Source organism: Perissodus microlepis, chromosome 1 (assembly GCF_051167445.1).
Source record: "Perissodus microlepis isolate ML-2025 ecotype Zambia chromosome 1, ASM5116744v1, whole genome shotgun sequence".
In the NCBI taxonomy this organism is placed as follows: Eukaryota; Metazoa; Chordata; class Actinopteri; order Cichliformes; family Cichlidae; genus Perissodus; species Perissodus microlepis.
The window spans coordinates 27,792,648-27,816,082 of NC_140461.1; the positions used below are offsets into that span (position 1 = coordinate 27,792,648).

Sequence of the window (23,435 nt, forward strand, 5' to 3'; positions counted from 1 at the left end):
GACACTCAAGACCTGCATCTGGCAACCCTTAGACACATTGATCAATCCATCTTGTGCCTCTCTCACGTAGAACCTCGTGCTGATTCAGTCCCCACAGGACATGGGGACTGCTAACAGAAGTAACCCAGAGCAGAAATTGAGGCGTGAGAGACAAGAAGAAGGGGAATGAGAGTCACGTAAATAACAAATGCGTTTCAGCTGAAATAACACTGATTAGATTGGGCAAAAACTGCAGAACGCCTGAAGACAAAAAAGGAAAGGAAAAAAAATTCCATGGAATCAAGGTCCCAATACTGAGGAACAATATTTCTACAGAAACAGGTAGAGCGAGTGAGAGACAAGCACGGACAAAGACGCACAACGAGAGCCAAAGTGCAGAATCGGGCATATCAGAAGTGCAAAGTAGTGTTTCCTACACAAGTATTGAGATGCAGATCAAACTTTCGCAACATAATAGGGCCTGTCAGGACTCTGTGTGTGTGTGTGTGTGTGCGTGTGTGTGTGTGTATGTGTGTGCTATCGTGGGTGAGGATGTTCATTTGGAAATGATCCTCACACATCTGCCAACCTGCTTTTCTAATGGGGTGAAAATGAGCCTCTTCTGTGCGGGTTTGCAAACCTGGCCGGAATGACTTCTCACATGTATGTCAAGTTTGGGGAAGACGCTCACGATGATATTTGCATATGCATATACAGAAAAGATACTTTAACATCACTACAGAGTTGCTGTGCATGCAGCAAGGTTCGCAGTTTATTTTCCCTACAAGAATAATGCTCATGCAAAACTTGAACTGGCTGTGTTGCATGCATTTGCACAGGAGTAAAACTTTTATGCTACTTTGCAAAAATATTGTAATCTTTAATGATTAAAAAAAACCATGAGTTTCACCATGCCCTGCTGAATTAAACACAGATTTGAGCTAAATCTCTTCCTCAAATCCAAACATGGCTAAAGCTGTGTTTTACTAAGCAGTCCACTTGCCACAACTCAGCTGTAAAGATTTTAACTAGAAGCTCTTGCTGACTTGGTGTTGGGGGATGGGGTTTTAACTGAAGAGGGAAGGGGGGCGAATATGGGGTCACACAGGAGGAGAAATGGAAGAGGGAGGAGGGTCGCTGTTTTCTTTCTCTATGCTTTAGGAAAAGAAAGGAAGGAAGCCCTAGCAAGGAAGAGAAGCCCGAACCAAGTGAGGAGAGATGGATGATTGGGGGAGGGACTGGAGGAAGAGCGCTGTTCATTGGTAGGGCTCGGGTCGAATTACACCATTTGCCGTGCATTAGTTTGTTTTTCTCCCAGCCTGGAGAAGTTGATTCACTGAGACGCGCAGAATCTTTTTTGGGAGATTACAGCAACGCGAAAGGATACAAAATAATCATTTCCGATGAGGTGAGTTCCTTGCAGCTATGTGGACACAGGCTTCTTTGTTGCGCCCGTATTTTGCAGTGAAAGTCGAGGAGGGGGGGAGAAAAAACTAGAGAGAAGAAGTGCTGGGAAACAAAATATTTCTTCTGACCACGTCGCTATGCTGCTCTGCAAAACCGATGGTTGCAGGACAGAAATAGTTGAGGTCCGGACTATTTTTACTAGTGCTTTCGTGCAGCACACTATTCATTCATTCCTTACAGGGCTGGCAAAATGAATCCGTCCAGCTCCAAAGCTTTCCACTCCCAGTAAAGGGGGGAAAATTGTAGTTGTTACAGTTCCTCCTCCGATCTTTTAAATCTGTCTCTGAAACCGGTGATTTCAAACTTCTGCGATCCATATCTGTATTTATTTATTTATTAAAGAAGAAGAATCACAGAGGATAGTTTTGCGTAAATCCCACATGCGCTATCTTGCTCTCCGCGCACCCTCTGTTGTTTTAGATCAGTTAAGTCAGAGAGAGGCGTACTAAGGATATCGCATCGTTAATGTTTATATCTTTTCCCTCTGGTTTCCAAAGTTAATCGTAGTGAAAAAGGGGCTGGTGTAACAGTGTATGAGGGAGAAGGAGGGGGGCTGGTGCGGTCGTGGCAGAGCTTTGAAGCTCACTTATCAGAGCGCAGGGGCCCGGGGACGGAGAGAGACTCATCAGAGGCAAGAGTCACAATAATGTGTGGCGAGCGGAGCTGAAATCTGTGCGCAACTGGATAAAAGAGAAAAGTGGGGTCCGGATGGAGCGCAAAATAACAGGAATATTACATGCTGGGGGTTTTCTCGCAAATGGATTACCAAAGGAATATGACATTCTGCTGGACTGCCCCGTTCATGTGTGAAATCGGATACTTGAGGTAGGTGTGCCCAGTGTTTTGTTTTTGCAATTAAACCATGGATAAAGCGCATCTTTTTTCGTTTTTTAGAAAAAAATACGTGTTTTTTGTTTTTTAAATGTTGGTATTAATATTATTGGATTGAATAAAGGGCATAGCCTATTGCTACTGGCCACTCTATCCGGAGCGCTATACTTAGTCACTATAATCTATAAAAGAGTATCAAGTACGTTTCCGAGTAAAACGTCCCGCTTATTGAAAGCACGAGTGCAAATGGGTTCCTGATTATAATCATGCTGATAGAAATATAATTGGAGCCACGCAAACGTTTTCCTTTAACCTTCCGTGCAGGCGAGTGTCCCTGTTTTTATTACAATTTCAGTCCCAATAACAAAGCGTTTCTAGTCTGAACTGTTAAACTGTTCAGAGCAGGAATAAAAGTGTTTTCTGGCATTTTGACTTTACAAAAAAATCAACTTGGGATCAAAGGCAATCTGCGCAGACGAGCGAAAACAAACGGCTGTTAAACAATTAAGAGGCAAACTGGACGAGCAGTGGAAAATGAAGGTCGTTTGCTGATGTCTTTAAAACATATAATACATCCCCTGATCCATTACTAAAGTCACATATTGGATAATAAATTGCAAAAGCGCTCGTAACCTTTCTGGAGGCAGAGTGGCACGGAAGCCCTGCCCTGTGAATAGATTAAGTGCTATGGAGGCAGTTAAACGAAGCCCCATCACTGTTGTCACTTCACAGATGTCCCCCGCGTCTTTGTTGTCTTTTGTATGAGTTGTGCATGTGGACTAAAAGGGGTCTGAAATGATTTACCACGGGCCAAACTGGAATGCCTTTATGCTCCAGTCCATATAATGCATGCATTCGAGCCCGGGCTGCTGCGTGGACTGTGTGCGTAAAACAGGAGAAGATCCAAAGGCAAAACTTGAAAAATAGAAAATGAAACGGAGGAAAAATGATGAAAGCAAGGGAGTCGAGGTAGTTCTTTTGTTTCATAAGGAGCTATCCAGGCGTGATGAGTTTAATTATTTGTGTCTTAAGGTTTAGGAACATGTGGCTAAATTAAGTAAAAGAGCAAAAGGGGCTTATTTTGTAGTTGTTGCCATACTAATCTGCTCTACTCATATATATTTTTTTATTGGCAGAAGTGTTCACTCATTTTTAACTATTGTTGGTTTGTGGTCAAAATGTTGCTGCTATAAATTCTCCCAAAGGCTTTAAGTTTTTATAGAAATAAGGGATAAAGGAGGATGTTTGCATTTCCCTGGAAACTTTCAGCTGGCTGAACCATGTCTCAGAGATCAGAGAGCTCGGCCTAACTGCTGAAATGACAAACTTGAAATATCGGCAAGGCCATCAGACTGTGGCCGGGTCAGACATCAGAACCAAGCCATGGGTTTGTTGACAGCACAGCTGGCTTGTGTGTCTCACTTCGCTTCACTTTCCAGAGGGTTAGAACTCAGTGACCAGAACGATCACCGTTGACCTCCTCTACAGCCGGCCGTAACCCTGGAACAACCACCATTAAACCATACAGTGATCAGTATTAACCCTTTGTAGCCTTATAGGTTCCTAAACTGCTGTTCACAAATCAAATTGTTCCATACTTAATTGGCTGAGAGATGAAAGTTAGACCCTATGTGACGCGTTCAGAGTGGGCACGTTTTTATACTTTGCTTTGTTCCCTCTTAGTCCCTTTCGCAGCCTCGAAAAAGCTCTTCGGAACATGGGTCCATGGACCGGGGGTGGGGCTCTATTGTGTTGACTTGCCCAGAGCCCCTTTTGTTTCTTGGTCACACCTGCAGCACAGGCTCTTTGTGCTCTATAATAGTAGAACTACTGCTGAGAACAGCCTTTCTCCTGTTTCACTCCTCCTCTCCCCAAGGTGGAGAACAAAAGGGAGGGAAGCACGGTTTAGGGTGGCACAGCCTTCTCCTTCAGCCAGATCTCTGAAGCAACAAGTCCAACCAAGCCCCTCAGAAGGGATCCTTAGGTAAACAGCCTGTGATTAGGGGGTGCTTGTTATTACTCAAGTGGGGAAAAGGAGTATTAATCATTTGTGGGCATGTCTGGGAGCTGCTCTAATCATCTGGCTGGCTCAATCTCCTGTGTGGCTGCATCTTGATTACTTTCCAAGGACCACAGTTGAGAGTTTTAACAGCCGTGTCACTGGACGCATGTGGGTTTGAAACAGACAGTCATACATGGACAGGTGATGGTGCAGAAATACAGGTTAGGTCACGATAGGAGCCAATCATTAGAAAACTGACACGGCAAAGATGCATTACATGATATAATGTTAGGTAATCAACTATGGCATGATATTAAAGTTATACGAAGGAGAAAAATGCCCTTGTAAATACAAAAATCCCTGTGGGTAATAAGTGTGTGTGTGTTTTCATCAGGATTCAAATTTATGGCGTCCAATTAGCCAAATAGCTCGCCTTCCATCTCTGTCCACCGTTTTCTGTCTGTAAGTTTCTTCGCCACCATGAGTCATTTCACTTAATTTTACTTCAACCTCATTCATTGATAAGTGCCAACACAAGGAGTCATGAAGTAGTCACTCTGGAAGGTCAATTCGCCATTCAAAGTGGCCGCAATTGCCAACAGCGCCTCGATAAAGCAGTCACAAGAGGAATCAAAGCCGTATATAGCAGCACAAAATTTTGTTCCACCCCAGTTTAGACAAACATAGTTAAATAATTTAACTTTGTAAAAAAATAAAATACAAAAAAGAACTCCCGGGTCATCCGATTTCCCGTTGTGCAAGATGACAAGTCAGGCAGCCTCAAGCAGCAGCAGCAGCAGCAGCCTTTTGTTCTGCTGGGATTACATCCGCCCTTCACATTCACACGCAATTACAAAATCCTCACGCACTACTGTTGTTTGCTATCCTTTTACTATCCCCAAATTCTCCCAATAGGACCTCCCTGCAAAAACACATTCATCCAGTGCTGCAATTGAGGAGATTTTATGGCTTACGTACTGTATGCCAACGAAAGCACAGCTAAGAGGAGGGTATGTGTTAATCTGTCATTTTAAGCTAAAGGAGCACTAAAGCGTCCCCTGTAACTACCAGAATTGGGCTACAGACCCCTACACCCACCATCAGCAGAAATAGCAGTCCACTCGACCCCCCCCCCCCCCCTCCTCCTCCTCCTCCCCCCATGTTTAACACCATGGGTTTGAGCCAAAAACATCAGCAGGGAAAGTGCGTGGTTGTAGGACACTGCAAAGCCTGTAATAACAGAGGTAGAGTAAGGCAAGACTGAATGGCAGTGAGATGCGTGACAAGCCCAGCGTCTCCAGGCTTGTTGAGGCCTATATGTGTGCATACACACACACACATGCACACACAGGAGGGCAGGAGCCGGAGAGCGTAAAGGAATAGTCAATAGAAAACATGCTGGGCTCGCTAGAGATTGAGAAGTAATTTTAGATCACTGACCTCTGAATGTCTTCTGTTTCTGTTTTACATTAAAGTTTCTGAGGGAAGCCTTTGCCTTCCACAGCAAGGCTATTACCATGCAAGGAATCATGGGAGAATGGCACTGAGCTTTTCGCCCTTCCTTAGAGTGTTTTTTCCTCTTCTTTTCATCTGAATTGTTTAGTGGGGGAGAATGGTACAGGGGCAAAAGTGGCATGAATGTGAGTGCTTCTGAAGAGCTCGTGTTAAGCAGGAGTGTAAAATTCTGACAGGTAAGGAAACCATTTACCTCTGAATACAGCCAGGTTTTTGGCCACAGGTACAGCCTGCAGTGTGAACGATAGCGCTATAGAATTGAAACAAGGAGCTCGGTTTATTTACTTTCACAGGGCCTCTATTTTTCAGCCATCGAGTATTTGGTATCTATTTCTGTCTCCGGCTTCTAGAAATTCAGCTATTTATTGCCTGCGTTTTAACACAGATTTCCTGGTGTGAGAGGCATCTGAATGAGGAAGTTAAAAAAAAAAAAAAAAAAAAAAAAAAGCTGTGATGCTTTTAAGGATTTTCAGAGTCGCGTCATCAGTCCTCGTTAGGATCAAGTTTCTTACATTTGCTGCTCTGCACAGATCGGGGAAACTGCATCCATAGATCTGTGGATGGGTTCTGCCCAGTGATTCATTTGTGACTACAGTAGAATTACTGCCTGCTTTAACATTATTGATGTTTGTAGTTATAGAGAGAGCAAACAACCCTTTTGGTCCTCATAAAATCTTCCCTTTTCCCCCTTTTTTTGCCAAAACATCAAACCTGTAATTTAACCACTAAGTGGACTAATTGAGATTAAGCGTTGTCTCATCCATGCCTCACATTATCCAGTCATAATGACATTGCTCTTGAAAGGCCTCAGTATCCCACAGAGTCCTGAATAGCCATGATTACACACTGGTGATGATTAAAACATGTTGGCATTACCCCGATTCCATCTCACCACTACTTTCATTCTTTTTAGTGACATGCCATCACACAGTAGCTGTTTAGACTAAAATTGGATTATTAATGGACGCACACACACAGCATACTTTACATCAACATGCTGGCACAAAGGTTGTGCAACAAATTAGTTATGCCATCTACATTCTAACAAAAAGATGACATGCCGATTGTTGCTGTCAGGTAAACACCTCGCGGCGGCTCATTTTCTACTTGACAGCCATGTTTGTTTATAATTAATTCACTTAACAGCCATATGCATTGTAGTTTATTTAGTGTTTTTAAACTAAGCTTCTGGACATTTTTTTCATAAGCTTGAGGCTCTTCAAAAAATATCAAGATGAAAGTGGCTCGATTTATAGTTACAGATATGGCGAAGTCCATGGATTGCCTTCTCTGGCTGCTGATCTGCCATGTTTCCTGTGTGGATCAATCAAAGCACTAATGGCTTGGCAGGCAGGGCTCACAGACAGCACTGGAGCAGGTGTGCTTTGGGGCTAATTGAAAAATGAGTCAATATTGTGTGTGTGTGTGTGTGCGCGCGCACATGTGTGCATTCGCGTGCAACACACACATCAGTCTTTGCATTACACCATTTGAAAGAGTGATTACATATGTGCAGCCGCGTGTGTGCGCATCCAAGTGCGCTCCTGGCTAATCCATCCCTCTGCCTGTGTGACGTCTCCCAGGAAATTGTTTATATCCGTTCAGGCTTTGCCTGCATGAATAATTTGTTTGCCTTATAAATATTTGAATGTACACCGATCATTAATATGCACAGACACAGTCTGTCTCTAAAGTACTCCTTCAGACACTAACATACACACTAAACCCCTGCCACTCCCACAATAAATTATTGCCAAAGTAACTGCTGGTGTATCATGTCTACAATCAGATCCTGTACAAGCTTTTATCCACAAAAATTACTACAATGTCAAAACAGCTGTACATGAGTAGGAGCTCATAATACAAGTATGAGTGAATCACTGCGCTGCAATAAAGCACACCGACCCCAAGGAAAAGCTCGAGCAATAACCACAACTAGAGCGCTGATAGAGGTGTGCTAAGGTTAGAGCAGAGGCTACACTTGTGATGATGATGATGAAGTTGCAATGTGCTGATTAGTGTTGAGCCTGGCCCAGTACAAACCAATCAGAGCACAGATGTACTGAGACAGCAGGCCTGCCACGTTTCTAACAGAGTCGACTTCCGCTCTTTGCAACACACACCGAGACACCCCACCGGTCAGTTGGCTGACCTTCCCTTAGACAACAGATGCAGGAAAAGGTAGAGGGGAAGTGCCAAGTGCTGCCACTGAGAGCTCAGTCATCAATAAACACGAGAGCGTTTTACTGTATGTTTGCATCACAAAAGCTTGAAAAAGAGACAGTTGTTGCTCCGAGTTTAACAAAGGGTTTGGACTCGGTTCGCGTAGTTCACAGCGGTACAAAAGATTATATTTAGCACATGTCAAGTAACGAGAGCATGTCATTTTTTTGTGTGTGTTTCCAGGTAACACCTCCACCAGTGTGAAACAGGAAGTGTCGTCTGTGAGCAGACATGGGCCAGAAAGCTGCGCTTCTGCTCAGTGAGCTGCTGCTGCTGCTGTTACTGACAGTCTCGCGCACTCTCCTCGCAGTCAGCTTCCCGGAGGACATCGTACCCCTCGATGTCGTTGACGCGCACTGTGAGTACACCTGTAAATGAGCTCAACAGAGACCGGGTTGAAATTATAATTACTCGAATGTCACTCAAAAATATAAATAAATCCCCATGTAAACCTTTTACTTGCTCCACTCAGAATATTGTTACAAAAACTTAAGACAAACACTAGCGCCTTCTCCCTCTCATCGGGTCCATACTTTAGACGCTAGCATCCCATATCCACCGTAATAAAATCAATCTGCTGTGATGTAATGGAATAACAGAGTGGTATGCTGGCACAGGCAGCCGTTATCGAACACACAGAAACATTACAATGACGCACAGGTCTGATTGGAGAGACTGTAGTTGAGTCTACGTACACATAATTCCCACAAATAACCATATGTTTAATCAGAACAGGGTGGTTTATCAGCGTATCACTGTTTGCTTTTACCATTAGCCTCCCGTTAATAGCACATGTTTGTTGTCACTGCAGTTTCACGGCGGTACCCTGTATTCAGAGGCAGGCCCTCTGGCAACGAGTCCCAGCATCGCCTTGACTTTCAGCTGATGACCACGATACAGGACACTCTGTTCATCGCTGGCAGGTAAATCCAACACACACACACACACATACTGTCTTCACACACACACATACACACACCTCTCCCCCTCACCAATATACTCAGTCACTCCTTGGCAGGTAAACAGTGGCATAAAGGGGTGGGATGCGGGGAGGGTGAGCTCTTAGCGTTATTGGATCTCTGGCTTCTGGTCGTGCATCTGATGTATATGGCTGGTATTGATCCAGTAAAGGCGTCTATCTTCCCGGCCTGACGCGCTGTCAGGGATTTCTTGGCATCTTTACATTTCTTTTTGCTATTTATGGGCAGTGGGATTAATCTGACCACTAGCACTACTGTAATATTGTAGCAGGAAATCACTTTGACATCTAACAGTATAACACCTTCCCCCTCTGGAGCCCCTGTAATCACCACCACATGTATCGGTGTTGTCAGATGGTATGCTAGAAATGTGCATGTTTTTACTGAAAGTGAAGTGAAATTGTGTTGTGTATTTGTTGATAAAAATGTAAAATTTCACGATTATTCATTTATTTATTCTATAGTAAATGAGGCCTTCTAATGATAAGGACACAAAATATTCTCATAATTGGGAGAATAATAAAATACTTTGATTAATGTACACACACAAAGACCCAGTAAGTAAGCATATATTCCTTGTTGTCACTGAGCTGCATGTTTTGTTGTTCGTCCACAGAGATCAGGTGTACCTAGTCAGCCTGAGAGAATCCTACAGGAATGAGATCATTCCTTACCGGGTAAGATTCTCACCACAAGCTGCTCTCTCAATCCGCAAATACTGAAAGGGCTTCATAGAAAATACTGAACCATTCATCACAGAGTGGACAGGTGGTAAAATGAGAGTGGAAAAAGTGTGTGCCTGCGTGTTATGTCGCACGCATGTGTCTGATACCTCATGTTGTTGTTCTTTTTTCTTTTTTTTCTTTTTTTTACAGAAACTAACATGGCGATCGGGCCAAGCTGACAGAGAGATGTGTGCTGTGAAGGGAAAACACAGAGTAAGTAGGGGGGAAAAAAAATCATTAACCCGCACACTTTTTGTTTGGTCACCCATGACACGGACAGAAAGTTAAACTACAAACCTCTGAAAACACAATTTAATGTTGTGCATTTTCCTCCAGGACGAGTGCCACAACTTCATCAAAGTTCTGGTTCCGAGAAATGATGACCTGGTGTTCATCTGTGGTACTAATGGCTTCAACCCAATGTGCAGATACTACAGGGTCAGTATTCAGGGTCAGAGCCTGTGATTCATTAGGCAAAGCTCATGCAGGCTGTGTACAACAGCATGCAGTGGTCCCTCGTTTATTGCAGGAGTTACGTTCTAAAAATAACCTGCGATAGGTGAAATCTGCGAAGTAGCCAACTTTATTTTTTACAATTATTATAGATGCTTTAAGGCTGTAAAACCCCTCACAACACACTTTATACCCTTTTCTCAGACAGGCATGAGCATTTTCACACTTTTTCTCTCTTGTTTAAACACTCTCCGTTCAAACCTTCGTAGAAAAATAAATCCAGTATTATCAAATGAAGCCAAAGGCACCCGCGGTCGCCTTTGACGGTGCAAAACGTTTCATCGACATTGTTGTATTCGTTGTTGAGAACAATTACAAACATACAGTACAGCACTTCAGAGTCACACTGGTAGTGATCGAAGATTTATGTAAATTTGACAAGCTGAATGCATTCTGTACTGTACAGGAGACACGGCACGAGATTGATTGACAGTCTACAGCCAATCAGGATGCAGAACACTGCGTAGTAAAAAAGGGAAGGAAAAAAAACCCATGCAAAATTGTACCAAAAAAAATCTGCGAGGCTGCGAAAGGTGAACCACGTTATAGGGAGGGACCACTGTACACCAAATGTGGACTGTTACTAGACAAACAGCAATGTTTTACTTCCTGTACTATCTTTTTTTAATAAATTTGACAAGATTCCTTTCAGTGATTTATGTGTGCACCAGTGCTTCTGTGTGTGATTGTTTGCACCGTGCCTCTTGAGAAAGCTCTTTTTAATGTGTGGGTGATCGCTCCGTTCCCTTCAGCTGGATAACCTAGAGTTTGATGGGGAAGAGATCAATGGACTGGCACGGTGCCCATTTGACTCCAAGCAAACCAACGTTGCCCTTTTCGCTGGTAAGGGTCAAGCACACACCCGCCCACGCATGCAGTTCATCTCGCCAAAGAACAACTAATGTGTTCCTACTTACGCTCTCATTATCACCCCTGTGTCTTTGCCACGGTAAAACTGCGCCTGCAGCTCTAGCAACTCGGCCAATTAAGCTCTATAAAAGAAGACAAAACAACAAAGGCTCCAAGAGCAGCGCATCCTACTTTTTGGTGACTGTGTTTCCTTCTTGTTTTTGTTCTTAGAAGGGAAGCTGTATTCTGCAACTGTAGCTGACTTCCAGGCCAGCGATTCTGTCATCTATCGGAGTATGGGTGATGGATCAGCCTTGAGAACCATCAAGTATGACTCCAAATGGCTGAAAGGTAATCTTTGTTTCTCTCTCCTCTTACTTCACTTGAGATACATGTGTCTACCTGCCAGCTAGCTCGATGCTCATGGTGCCTTTGCGTGGTATATGTATGTGCGCTGGCTGTCAGGGTTGTTTTTGGAGTGATAGAGAGCTCCCCTGCCTTGCCAAGCTCCAGGAGGATATGGCCTGTTCTCTCACAGGCAATCTAGGTCACCCCCAGTCATATACAGCCTTGTACAAATCCCTGAAATATTCAACATGCACAGTGGTGGTGACAGTGCAGAAATACACTTCAACTCTCTGCCTCTGTCTCTCTTTCAGAACCTCATTTCCTGCATGCTGCAGAGTATGGGAATTATGTGTACTTTTTCTACCGGGAGATCGCAGTGGAGCACAGCAATCTGGGAAAGGTAAGACCGTGCACCTGCCGTTTATAATGCATCACATATTCCACACAGACAGCATATGCAGGCCTTTATCCAAGACTACAGCTTTACGCCTCCCTCAGTGCCTGCGTTTCTGCCACAAATGGGCCCGGTGGTAATGGGGGCCCATTCAGGCGCTGACACTACATCACATTAGAATACCCGAGAAATTTAACGACAAGTGTTTGGTAGGGATGTTCTACTAACGTAAAACCATTACACAGTGGAGAGGATTTGTCTCACAGAGATTGCACGCTTTTGTGTACTCCTCTCCCTGTGAGGCACACACACGCAGATGGCATTATAAATGTACCATGTTTGAAGCCAACCTCAGATTTGACCATGCCTCATCCTGAGCTGGCCGGGCCACAGGAAGCCGGCATCCTCCATCAGCCACCAGCTTATGAATATTTCAACCCAACTAATGCTGGGGTGACACCTGGGCTCTGATGGAGGTTTGCACTGGTAAATAATTAAAGCTATCCAAGCCAACTGCTTTATCATACTTGATTTATGCTTTAAGCCTTGGCAGTATGCGCAGTCCAACACACTTACACTTGGCCCAGCTTTAAGTCAGTATAGGCCCATTGCTTGTGTTTTTTTTCTTTCTTTTTTTTAAATATTTGCTCCAGTCAGAGTGAACAAGTTAAGTATGAGAGAGTCTGTTTGTTAAGTCATCTGTGCTGAGTTGCTACAGGATGAGGAGATGCATTATTCAGCATGTTGAAGTGTTTTTAGTGGCATTCACTGAGATGCCCTCCTCATCCACACGCCTCAGTCCTCTCTGGGAAAAAAACAACAACAAAAAAACCTCTGCACCTCACAGGTTGTGTATTCCCGCGTGGCCCGAATCTGTAAAAATGACGTGGGTGGGTCACAGAGGGTGCTGGAGAAGCACTGGACCTCTTTCGTGAAGGCAAGACTGAACTGCTCCGTGCCGGGGGAGTCCTTCTTCTACTTTGATGTGCTCCAGTCCATCACTGACATCATCGACATCAACGGGGTTCCCTCTGTGGTGGGTGTGTTCACCACGCAGATGAACAGGTGAGCCGTAGCTGCTGCTGCTGCGGGATGAATTAAGAGTTCAAACAAACAGGGGATTTTATCTAGATATTTTTCCTTTTCTGCAGTATTCCAGGGTCAGCGGTGTGTGCCTTCTCCATGGCTGATATAGAAAAAGTATTCTTGGGCCGGTTCAAGGAGCAGAAGACTCCTGACTCCGTGTGGACTCCGTTCCCAGAGGAGAAGTTACCCAAACCTCGGTAACAGTTCATCTTTTCTCTTCCTCAGAATAATATCCAAATTCTGAACCTTGCTAAGCACGTGGAACCAAGAAACTAAACTAAGAGGGCGATGTCCAAAGATGGGGGTTTTTTTTCGTCTTCAAGCAGATGTGGTGCTGGACTCGTCAGCTGTTTACCGCCTGTCATTTTTCACCTTGTCTTAACCCTTCTTTGTCCAGGTTAAACCCAGTGAAATGAAATCTTTTGCACCAGGTTATTAGTTTTGACCCAGCACACACATTTACCATCTGCTGACGATTAAATAATTAATTTAGTATAATTAGATGCGCTGCATATTTAACCTGTTTACAGTCAGCGCCTATATTTGCAGCCCTGCCCTGCGTACAAAACACAGAGTCCACGAAGCACGTAATTACCCCAGTAAATCATTTATGGGAGGATAACCATGCATATGTATATTTTATGCCTCCAGCTGAGGTCTTTTTGTGATCCTAATAAGCACCTGCTACTCTCCCCCATCCTCTCGTGGCACTTTTCCATCCATCTCAGAACACATTATTATTACTCCCTGGTGTGCGATCATATAGGCTGATCTTTGACCTTTTGCCCTCCGTGCAATGGCACTCTCTATCCTAGACCCGGGAGCTGTGCAGGTCACGGTCCAGCTGCGTCCTTTAAGAGCTCCGTCGAGTTCCCGGACGATACCCTGCAGTTCATCAAGTCCCACCCCCTCATGGACACAGCTGTGCCTTCTATAGGAGATGAGCCTTGGTTCACCAAGACACGGGTCAGGTAAACACATAAAGAGCATATATCTTACATTTAAAACTTGTGATTTCAGATCATACCTTTATTGGAAGGATAACCAAGTAGTCTTCCTAAAAATAAAAAGTAATCAAAAATCTTGCCAAGATCTTTCACGACCCAGATCTATATGACAGCTGAACATTTGTTGTGAATCTGTTGGTATTTTTCAAATGTGGATGAAGGAAGTCCTTCAGTGGAAAATTGGTAAATAGTATCCATAGATGACACAAAGATATAAAACAGGCCTTACCTATGTTGATGAGTATAAGGGATTTGTGTATTCAAATAGTCTTTCCTATTTTGCATGAAATAACCCCTGCTGTGAGTAACACATGCCTTCTGCTACGTATAAAGGTACAGGCTGACAGCGCTGGCTGTGGACAGTGAAGCAGGACCCCACAAGAACTACACAGTGGTGTTCATCGGGGCTGAGTCGGGGGTCATCCTCAAGGTTTTAGCCAAGACCTCCACCGTGTCTCTGAATGACAGCCTGCTCCTGGAGGAAATAGACATCTTCAACAGGGCCAAGTAGGCACACATGCACTTTTCACCCTCTCTCTGTCTGCTCCCTCTTCTCTTTTCCTCTTCCCCTTCTGTCTTTTGGCTGTGGAGTCAGCAACTCTTACAGTGATGATTCCTGGCACAGATGGCAGTGTCTGTCAGCTTTGTGCTCACGTGCATGTGTGTGTTTTTGTTTTGCTGTGTTTTTGTCTGGTGTGTGTGTGATTTGTGGAAGCTAAAATGCACACTGCCAGGAGTCAGGGGTTAAATTCTTGTTAAACTGTAAGAAGAAGCTTCTGTGAGTCGTCAACCTAACAAGTGATTAAATCTTCCGAGACTGAAACAGGAGACAGACGGGTCTGATAGACCTCTGATTAGGTTTCTCTCCACCCTGTCCAGGTGCCTGTCTAACCGTGAGGATGACAAGCGTGTCCTCTCGCTGCATGTGGACAAAGACGCACACAGCCTTTATGTCGCCTTTTCAAGCTGTGTCATCCGTATTCCCTTGAGCCGCTGTGAAAGGCATTCCTCCTGCCACAAGTAAGTGATGCACTACTGCACACGTAGGAGGTTAAATAAAAATGTCCTTTGTACAGCCAGTCATAGCTTTATTGTTTTGTTCTTTGGCTAAATGTCATAAAAGCAACGATAACAGCTTTACCTTGTGCCTTGTGGTTAATGTTCAGTCAGTCACAAGTGATTATAGCGTTCTTTCCAGAATGATTAAACCTGGCGTTCTGATGTGTGTGTGTGTGTGTGTGTTTGTGTACGTTTTTGCCATAACAGGTCCTGCATTGCATCAAGGGATCCTTATTGTGGCTGGAAGCCTCACGGAGCCTGTGAGAGGATACAGCCGGGTGTTTTGTGAGTTCACAGCCCACCTGCAATATGAAGCGCAAATATTACAGATGAGAAAATGACAAGAATATTTATTTATTTTTTGTTGTTGCTGCTATTTTGGATTAATATCTGTTTCTATCTATGTCTTTCCCTCTCTCTCTTTTCAGGGCTGGATATGAGCAGGATGTTGAATTTGGAAACACGGCCCACCTCGGAGACTGTCAAGGTATCGATCTCATCTCCATGCCATGCTATTTGTCCTCAGACATATACAAACACACACATGCAGCTATACACACACTGTACACAAACTCATCTCTGCATACACCATGAGCCTGCACACTCACATCAGTAACCACTCCAGTAACTTGCCCCTACATTAGTCTTACGTGCAGTATTAACACACATATCTACATAGAGTACATGGCCACCTGTAACTAATATCGCCCGTGAGGCAGAAACATGGACATGTACAATTGAGGGTCATGTTCAGCCGGTGCAAATGACAGAGGTCTTGTGATATGTCACGGCTAGAAAATGTACATTGACTGATTTCACTGCACCTGTCCCTTCATATGTATCAGCTAAACATGACCCATGGCTGAACCACAGTATTGATCAGAACCAGAGTGCCTCCAGTAAGAAAATGACACTGCTGGCCGAGTGCTTAATATACTTCCTGTTAAAACCTAAACTAAGCTGCACTCTTAGTGTCTCTCAGGAGTTTTATTTTTCTTTTCTTTTAATTTTCAGAGTTTCCTTATAATGATTTCTTGTCCCTTTTAATTCTTTTAGCATTTTTGGGCACTACTTCAGCGCCAGATTACAAATCATTTGGCGATCCTACCTCTGGTTAGTTTGATCTTTTACTCAAATGGTTTCTTTCCTTGAGTTCAGCATCTCCTGCCTTTTTCTTTCAACCCCTGCTTCCCTTCATCTTTTCGTATCAAACACCTCTCGAATGCTAATATTCCCTGTGTTCATTTTCATCGCCATCAATAACCGAACCACCAGGCAACATCAGCACTCTAACTGGGCGACGATTGACTTCCTCCTTTTCACCCATCACCTCCTGTTCTGATCCATCCTCCCTCTTGCATGCCTACTCCACTATACCTTGGCAACCTTCCTGTTGTGTACCAACTCCTCTTTTAACCATCACTTATTTCCTTTTTAAATTGTGTTCAAAATGTACATTTATTGGTATTTGAAAGCACAATCATTTAAACTGTGATAAAGTTTACTCTTTTGTTTTTCCATACACTCTAACGATGCCTACTAACTGGGATGATAACAGTATGCTTTTCACTCGTCTGCACAGTTTAACAGTTTGTTTGTCACCACAGACATGGAGTTTTCATCAGCGCCAGTCACTATCCAGCCCAGTGGGCCCATACACCCCCCAGTACTCATACCCAGTCAGAGCCCCAGCTCTGGGCCTGATCCAGAGCTCTACGGCTCACGCTTTGTGCTGCAGGATGACCCAGCCACCTCCCGTTCTTTAGACTCTATCCCAGGGGGCCAAGAGGGTAAGGCCCACGGGGAGGCAGCCAGCATGCTGCATTGAGCCTGATCTGATAGCTGCCAGGAAATGTCACTAAGCCACGCTAATGTGAAAGTACACATATATGCAAACACACTGTGGTTGCTAATACGGTTTTCCCTTAGATAGCATGGCAGATATTAGTCTTTTCATTAAACATTTATATTATGATGAATATTTTATTTTCATAATAACTTTTTTCTTTACTTAAATGGTAATTTCCTTCATCTTCTTTCTTTCTTTTACGCAACACTGCTCTAATGTAGTTTCTTTAAAAGCTCTTGTTAGGAATGGCCTCTTGCAGGTTAGACTTTCTAACCCTAGTTCTAGTAATAGATTACCCTAGCTGGTAAATCATTGACTGGACCAGCTCTGCCACATCATGGCCGCATGGTGGATGACTAACTCTTTCAATGTCTGTGGTTACTAACAAACTTTCTGTAGAGCAGCAGCTATCTGAACACCTGGATGGCAAACACTTTCCTCTGATCAATTTCCTGCTGGTTGATCTCCTGCGGGAAGAGATTGACTTGGCTCTCTATCTGAGATAAGAGCGCACTCCTAACCCTTTAGTGCTGGATGCATGACAAAAAGTGTCTTGGAACGTGGGACAAGGCCACACTTTGAGTCTTCCCGGCTGAACTAACATAACATTTCCTCTTAAAGAAGGACAAATTGGGTGTGGGTACATAACAGCTTCTTCACCATATTTCTTCTTCATCTTAGATTAGGATGAATGTAACAATATTTGTGGTTAACTACGTTGTATGGTGGAGGTTGAAAAGCAGAAGCTTAAGCATGGCTGTGTTCACACAATACTATATCATTTCTGCTGTGGGTACACGTCACGGAGTCCTTTTGCCAGAGGGTTAACTGATGCCTCACTGTTTTGTAGGTGTGTGGGATATACAAGCTGGTGAGACCAATCAGATGGTCCACATGAACATCCTGATCACCTGCGTGTTTGCTGCTTTTCTCATGGGTGCCCTACTAGCGGGTTTAATTGTGTTCTGCTACCGAGACTCATTCCTCCGTAAACCAAGACATGTCCACAAGGATGCAGAGTCTGCACCATCTTGCTCTGATTCCACTGGAAGCTTTGTCAAGCTCAATGGCCTCTTCGATAGCCCTGTAAAGGTACAGCCAAACTACAAACTAAAAAGCAGCTTCAATCATACCGCTTTTGTGGAGAAGAGTCATTGAACAAGATGTGAAACTGTCTAATCTTACTCTTGGTTTTATTATCACATTCTTAGGAGTACCAAACCAACAATGATTCTCCGAAGTTGTACACCAATCTTCTCAGCACTGGCAAAGACCTGAACGCGCCCAACGGTGACACTAAAACCGTCATCTTGCGGGATGGATGTCAGCCCCCCGAGTTGGCTGCTCTGCCCACACCAGAGTCTACCCCTGTGCTTCAGCAGAAAGGTCTACAGCCCATTAAAAACCAGTGGGAGAGGGCACATGGGAAGGTCAGTGGGTCCCGTAAGGAGTCCAACTCATCTGCCAAGAGTCCTCAGTTCCTTCCTTCTTCTCCTACTCCTGCTAACTCTAGCTCCCACCACCCTCACCTCGCCCTGGGACACTCGCACATCCCAAGCGCCGTGGTCTTGCCCAACGCTACACATGACCACCCCAGCCATGACAATGGGGAAGATACACTACCACATTCATCTGAAAAGAAGCTTAAGAACCCAGATTCTAAAGGAGCTAAGAAAGACCAGAAGAGGTCTGTGGATGCCAGAAATACCCTAAATGACCTTTTAAAACACCTCAATGACTCTGTGGCCAACCCCAAGGCCATTCTTCAAGAGGGATCAGTACCCCGCCCGAGGCAGCACCTCACACTCGAGCCCATGGAGGAACTGACTGAAATACCCCCCAAGGTGCCCAGTCGAGAAGCTTCCTTGTACTCTCCCTCCTCCTCCCTGCCGAGGCACAGCCCCACCAAGAGGGTTGATGTGCCCATGCCCACTACACCAACGGGAAGCCTGAGCATGGGGGGCACCCTGGAGAGGCAAAGAGGGGGGTACCAACTCCAGCGGAGTGCATCTCACAGGCACTCCTTATCCACCTCACCAAATGGGGTAACCATGGGGGTGTCTGTGTCTCGCCAACACAGTATGAACAGGGGAGGTTACATGCCTCCAACACCCCCCTCCAGACTTGATTCACATGGTGGAGTTATGGCACCAGGAATGCATTCAGCCCACCCACCCTCAGTATCGAGACAGAGCAGCTACAGTGGGCATGGCTCACTTCCTCGCACCGGGCTTAAACGGACCCCTTCAATAAAGCCAGATGTGCCGCCTAAACCCAATGGGTTTTCACCACAGACTCCACAAATGCGAGTAGTCAACAAGTACAGCTATTAAAAGACCATGGACACTTCAAAGTGAGTTCTTGGCCTTGACTGTAGAGCTTTGAGCCCTGAGGGCTTGGGGGAGGGAGTACAGATGGGATAAGGCCTAGTGTGTGTTTGTGTATCAGCTTGAGGTGTATTTCCCCTTTAAATGATATGCACATTCACTCACACTAAAACCAGAAAGTCATACATATGGCCAAAGATACTCGTTGGGGCCTCTTTGCAACCCTGCAAGCCAACCTCCCTCCCTTGCCACAGTAGCCACAGGATATGATCAGTGGACAGTGGTGAATCTGCTGCTGCCCAGTGTATCTGGGCTTAGGTCTCACCCGTTACCACATTTGGAGCGAGGTTTAGGACACCAGCAGAGGCCACGATGGTGTATGTGGGACCAGGTCAAAAAAAAACAGTGGAATACTTGAAGAATGGGTCTCATTTGTCACTCCCCTTGAGCACTGTCTTCCCACTAATGTGAAGTGAACAGAGAAAAGCCAGAGGCCATAGCTTTGGCTGTAAGATGGCATAAGGCAGATGGAGGGGAAGATCAAAACGTATAGCGCGTGTGTTGTTTTAAGATACACGTGGCCGTAAACAGCTGATCAAAACTGTAAGAAAAGAGAAAGTGTGTGTGTGTGTGTGTGTGTGTGTGTGTGTGTGTGTGTGTTGGCTGACAGGAAAGCAGATTTGTGTAAATGCAGTAAATATATTAGTGCCACTTGCCCAAGAATGCACCTTAAGACATTTAAGACCTAAGTCACTGTCTTTCATTAAAACAACATATTTTCTTTGATCTTCTTTAAACCCCCCTGGACAGAGCTGAGGTCATACCTCTTTGTCACTCTGTTGTGTACTTAGTAATTAGATTAGGTTGTGGCGAATTGGTCATGCTGGCTGTACACAGAAATGGCCAACTCAAATTTTGCTCACTGGTTTGTGCTATTGATTTCAGATATAGGAGTTTTCCCTGATGCATGTATTCCCCCTACCAGTCGAGGATAGCCTGTGACATGGGTGTGCACATCTGCGTGTGCGTGTGTGTGTGTGTGCGTGTCTGTGTTGTGTTGCAGACAGAGGCCAAGGAGTAGTTTTAAGCAACCAAACGCACTGATACATGAAATAAGATGTCTCTCTCTGGGACTGAAACTTCCTCTAACCTCCACTGCCCCTTTGTAAGAATTCAAGAGTGGTTCAAGAGTCTTCTGTCTTTATGTAGCAATGGTATTAAAAGAAAATGCATTTTTCATCTCATTCTGTAACTGGGTTTCCAACAAAATGACTTGCTTTTATAATCTTTTACTATTTTATTTAAAGAATTTACCATTTTGAAACTAAAGCAACACCAATGGTTTAGCCCATATATTTGAATTCAACATTTCAAGGCAGGTTTATTCTGTTAAATGTCTGTGTGTGCGTGTCCCCTGATAGAAGAATGCTAGTTTTTCCTCCCACTTTAAATCCTATTTGCGACATATTTAACTGAACCTAGAACAATACGTGGATGTACCATCTTCGTCATCTGTCCAGTTCTGCAGCCCATGTTCCCTGTGCAGATTTTCCTGCGAGTGGCCCCATGTACAATCAACACTACATTTATCAATGTGTCCAAATGAGTCATGCTGGGAATGACAAGATACTGTATATACTAAAAAATACTATAAATAAGGAGTATAAATATTTTTAGGCAAGTGAACCCGAATCTGTGCGTTGTGTGCCTTATTCACGAATACAGTATATAATATTGGCAACGTCAATTGGTCCTCTGTATGTTATGTCATATGCTCGCTATATGAGTGATTTTTACATTTACAAGTAAATTGAAATTTTAGCAGGATGCGCGTCGGAAATCTGAACTGAAGCGATACTGAAAACACACTGACAAACATTCCATTTGTGGATGCGAGTCACACAAAGGGAAAGCAAAAACACCTACTGGGATATAAATCAGTTCGTTCCTCCTTTACTGCCGGTGTTGAAATGAGTGGTGTTAATCCACCAGGTAAAGGTGCCATGCAGTGAATGTATTTTTCTTGAACGTGGGATGTAGGTAGGGTGGTGAGACCTTGCACTGTGGAGCAGTCAGCTCAGCGCAGCATATCCTGCCCACAGCCGATGTATTAAAACAGTGTTCACACAAAAGCCGTCTTTTGGCATGGCCGCCCGGAATCTGTAATTCCCCCAGGATTGCAGGACAGGAATTGTTTCTATTGGCCAGCAGTGACGACCAAGGGATCATTTCTCGTAGCAGTGGGTACTTATTTTTAATTTTTTTTTCTTTTGTGAGGGCGGGGGGTGAATTCTGAAATCTCATTCGAGCGTCAGTTGCCTGTTCAAGCCCAAAGCCACATTTTGTTTACAAGTGATGATTGTATGTAAAGACTTTCTGCCTGTCATCGAACCAGAGTCTGGGCTGTCTCTTTTCTACTCGACACATGCACACTGACATCACAGACACACACTCAGCATACACTGTTCAACTGCCTTGTACATTGCAATATGAACTCGGTCTTTCAGTTGCAATCTAAATTGAAGCCTTTATATTTCAGTCTGGTGTACGTGCAGATAAACCAGATTTTGTCATGTAATTCTAATTTAAATACTGTGCAACGTGGCGATGAGAGGCCAGCTGATCTCCAGAGTATTTGAGCGTGTAGATATGTTGTAAAATTGTACTGTGAATGTGTAAATAATAATGATGGTCTTTGTTTCATGATATTTTTTGTTGGTTTTTTTTTTCTCCATTTTTTAACACGGCATGTATAGTTGAAATAAAACATTACTGCACAGAAATGGTGGCATTGTGGTGTTTTTCACAACAAACTGCTGATGAACTCAGCAGAGCTGGGTTTCATCGTGTTTCTGGACAACTGAGGAAGGCTCAGATTTGAGAGATAGGGCCTTGTGAATCTGGTGGTGAAATGTAGTAGGTAGTTGCAACATGACTGGGAAGGAAGTAGCTAGCTGGGTTCTGGGAGCAGATTGTAGAATGATTAAGACTATTTTTAGATGTCTGGGGCCGGCACAGAGTCAGCCACACCAGATAGCATGTGGGAAAGTTTCCAAATTAGTATGTTCTTGTAGACACCGAACATCTGGACTAACTGCTCCCCAGGGGATAAGATCTAAGCCACCAATGAGCTGTGGTGGAATGCACACAAAAGTAGCACCCACATACATTTGGATGCATGCAGCGCAAACATCTAGTTTATGTTATACATTGATAAAGCTGTGGGGAACATCAACAAAGAATAAACAATTGATGGTTGGATAAGAGGCAATCACGCATTGAGGCGACTTTTGTTGTGATTTGGCGCTATATAAATAAAATTCAATTCAATTCAATTCAATTCAATTGAATCACGGGTTCATGTTATCCAGTTTGTTGAACTGCGAAAAAAATGTGATTGCCATTTGAGGTGGGATTATTCATTCACCTTTAAAGGATGTAATATATGAAACTAATGCACATATAATAACAAAGTCTAGAACTGCAAAATGAACACAATCAAAATACAAAAAGATTCATAAATAAAACGTGTTATCATAGGATGTAGTGTTGAAACATGACAGCGTGGATGCAGGGGAATCTATTGCAGCCGTTAGATGTCACAGTCCAACTCGTATCACGAAACGCCGGCATCCCCGGTTTGAATCCAGCTGGGCAAAAATGCTCTCTAAACCAGGGGTGTCATGCTTATTTTACATCGTGGGCCGCATACAGCCTACTTTGATCTTAAATGGGCCAGCTCAGTGAAATTTCTGTCAGTGTTACAAGTTTAACTACACATTAAAGTCCTGAGATATCTTAATATAAGAACAATAAGTTGAATTCCAACATTATGTCTCAGTTTATCTACATATTAAAGAAATGCTGCTGTAGCAAAGAAGTCTGTCAGCACAGTTCTTTGGGCTGAAATTATAATAAATAAATGTGAACATTTTCTGCCAGCTCATTGCCCAGACTGTCCTGTAATTATAAAACACACAGAAAATATCCTACTTTTTTCCTTCTGTAAGAACAGAAATATCTATAGTTGATAGATGATAGATTAAAAAAACAGGAACTTTTCTGTCGTATAAATTTTTACCCATTACTTAAATACTCAAGTGTGGTATGAAAGGCCACGAGGGAGTTGTTTTTCAGCAGGAAAAGCTGTGAAACAAAAATGTTCAAAATGTATGCCCTTCCTCACTTGTTTCAAAGCCATCCAGCCATCCAACGCCTGGGGGCGTTCTCTTCTCTTTTATTCTAATTTCTTTCTTTTTTTAAACACATACAGTAATGTAA

General features: G+C 43.8%; 1 protein-coding gene across 5 annotated transcripts; it reads left to right on the top strand.

Moving 5' to 3' along the window:
* The first annotated feature begins 1,143 nt into the window (after nt 1-1,143).
* sema6d (semaphorin 6D) lies at nt 1,144-21,937 on the top strand. 5 transcript variants are annotated; one of them, XM_084931569.1, is made up of 20 exons: nt 1,144-1,387; nt 8,201-8,375; nt 8,829-8,940; nt 9,614-9,674; nt 9,873-9,935; nt 10,059-10,160; nt 10,988-11,078; nt 11,316-11,435; nt 11,744-11,832; nt 12,674-12,891; nt 12,978-13,109; nt 13,728-13,883; nt 14,253-14,426; nt 14,799-14,939; nt 15,186-15,263; nt 15,407-15,465; nt 16,035-16,091; nt 16,586-16,768; nt 17,678-17,919; nt 18,039-21,937. In XM_084931569.1, the coding sequence occupies exons 2-20, from the start codon at nt 8,249-8,251 to the stop codon at nt 19,158-19,160; spliced, it is 3,327 nt and encodes a 1,108-aa protein (XP_084787695.1). In that variant the 5' UTR covers nt 1,144-1,387; nt 8,201-8,248; the 3' UTR covers nt 19,161-21,937. The 5 variants fall into 5 exon arrangements, with proteins under 5 accessions (XP_084787695.1, XP_084787872.1, XP_084787958.1 ...); XM_084931660.1 differs by lacking the exon at nt 1,144-1,387 and adding an exon at nt 1,394-2,271; XM_084931746.1 differs by lacking the exon at nt 16,035-16,091.
* The last annotated feature ends 1,498 nt before the right edge of the window (nt 21,938-23,435 follow it).

Coding starts and splice junctions, on each gene's coding strand:
- sema6d (XM_084931569.1), top strand. CDS start 8,249: ATGGGCCAGAAAGCTGCGCTTCTGCTCAGTGAGCTGCTGCTGCTGCTG. Junction 11,079..11,315: donor CAACGTTGCCCTTTTCGCTG/GTAAGGGTCAAG, acceptor TTTTGTTCTTAG/AAGGGAAGCTGTATTCTGCA. Junction 12,892..12,977: donor TTCACCACGCAGATGAACAG/GTGAGCCGTAGC, acceptor CCTTTTCTGCAG/TATTCCAGGGTCAGCGGTGT.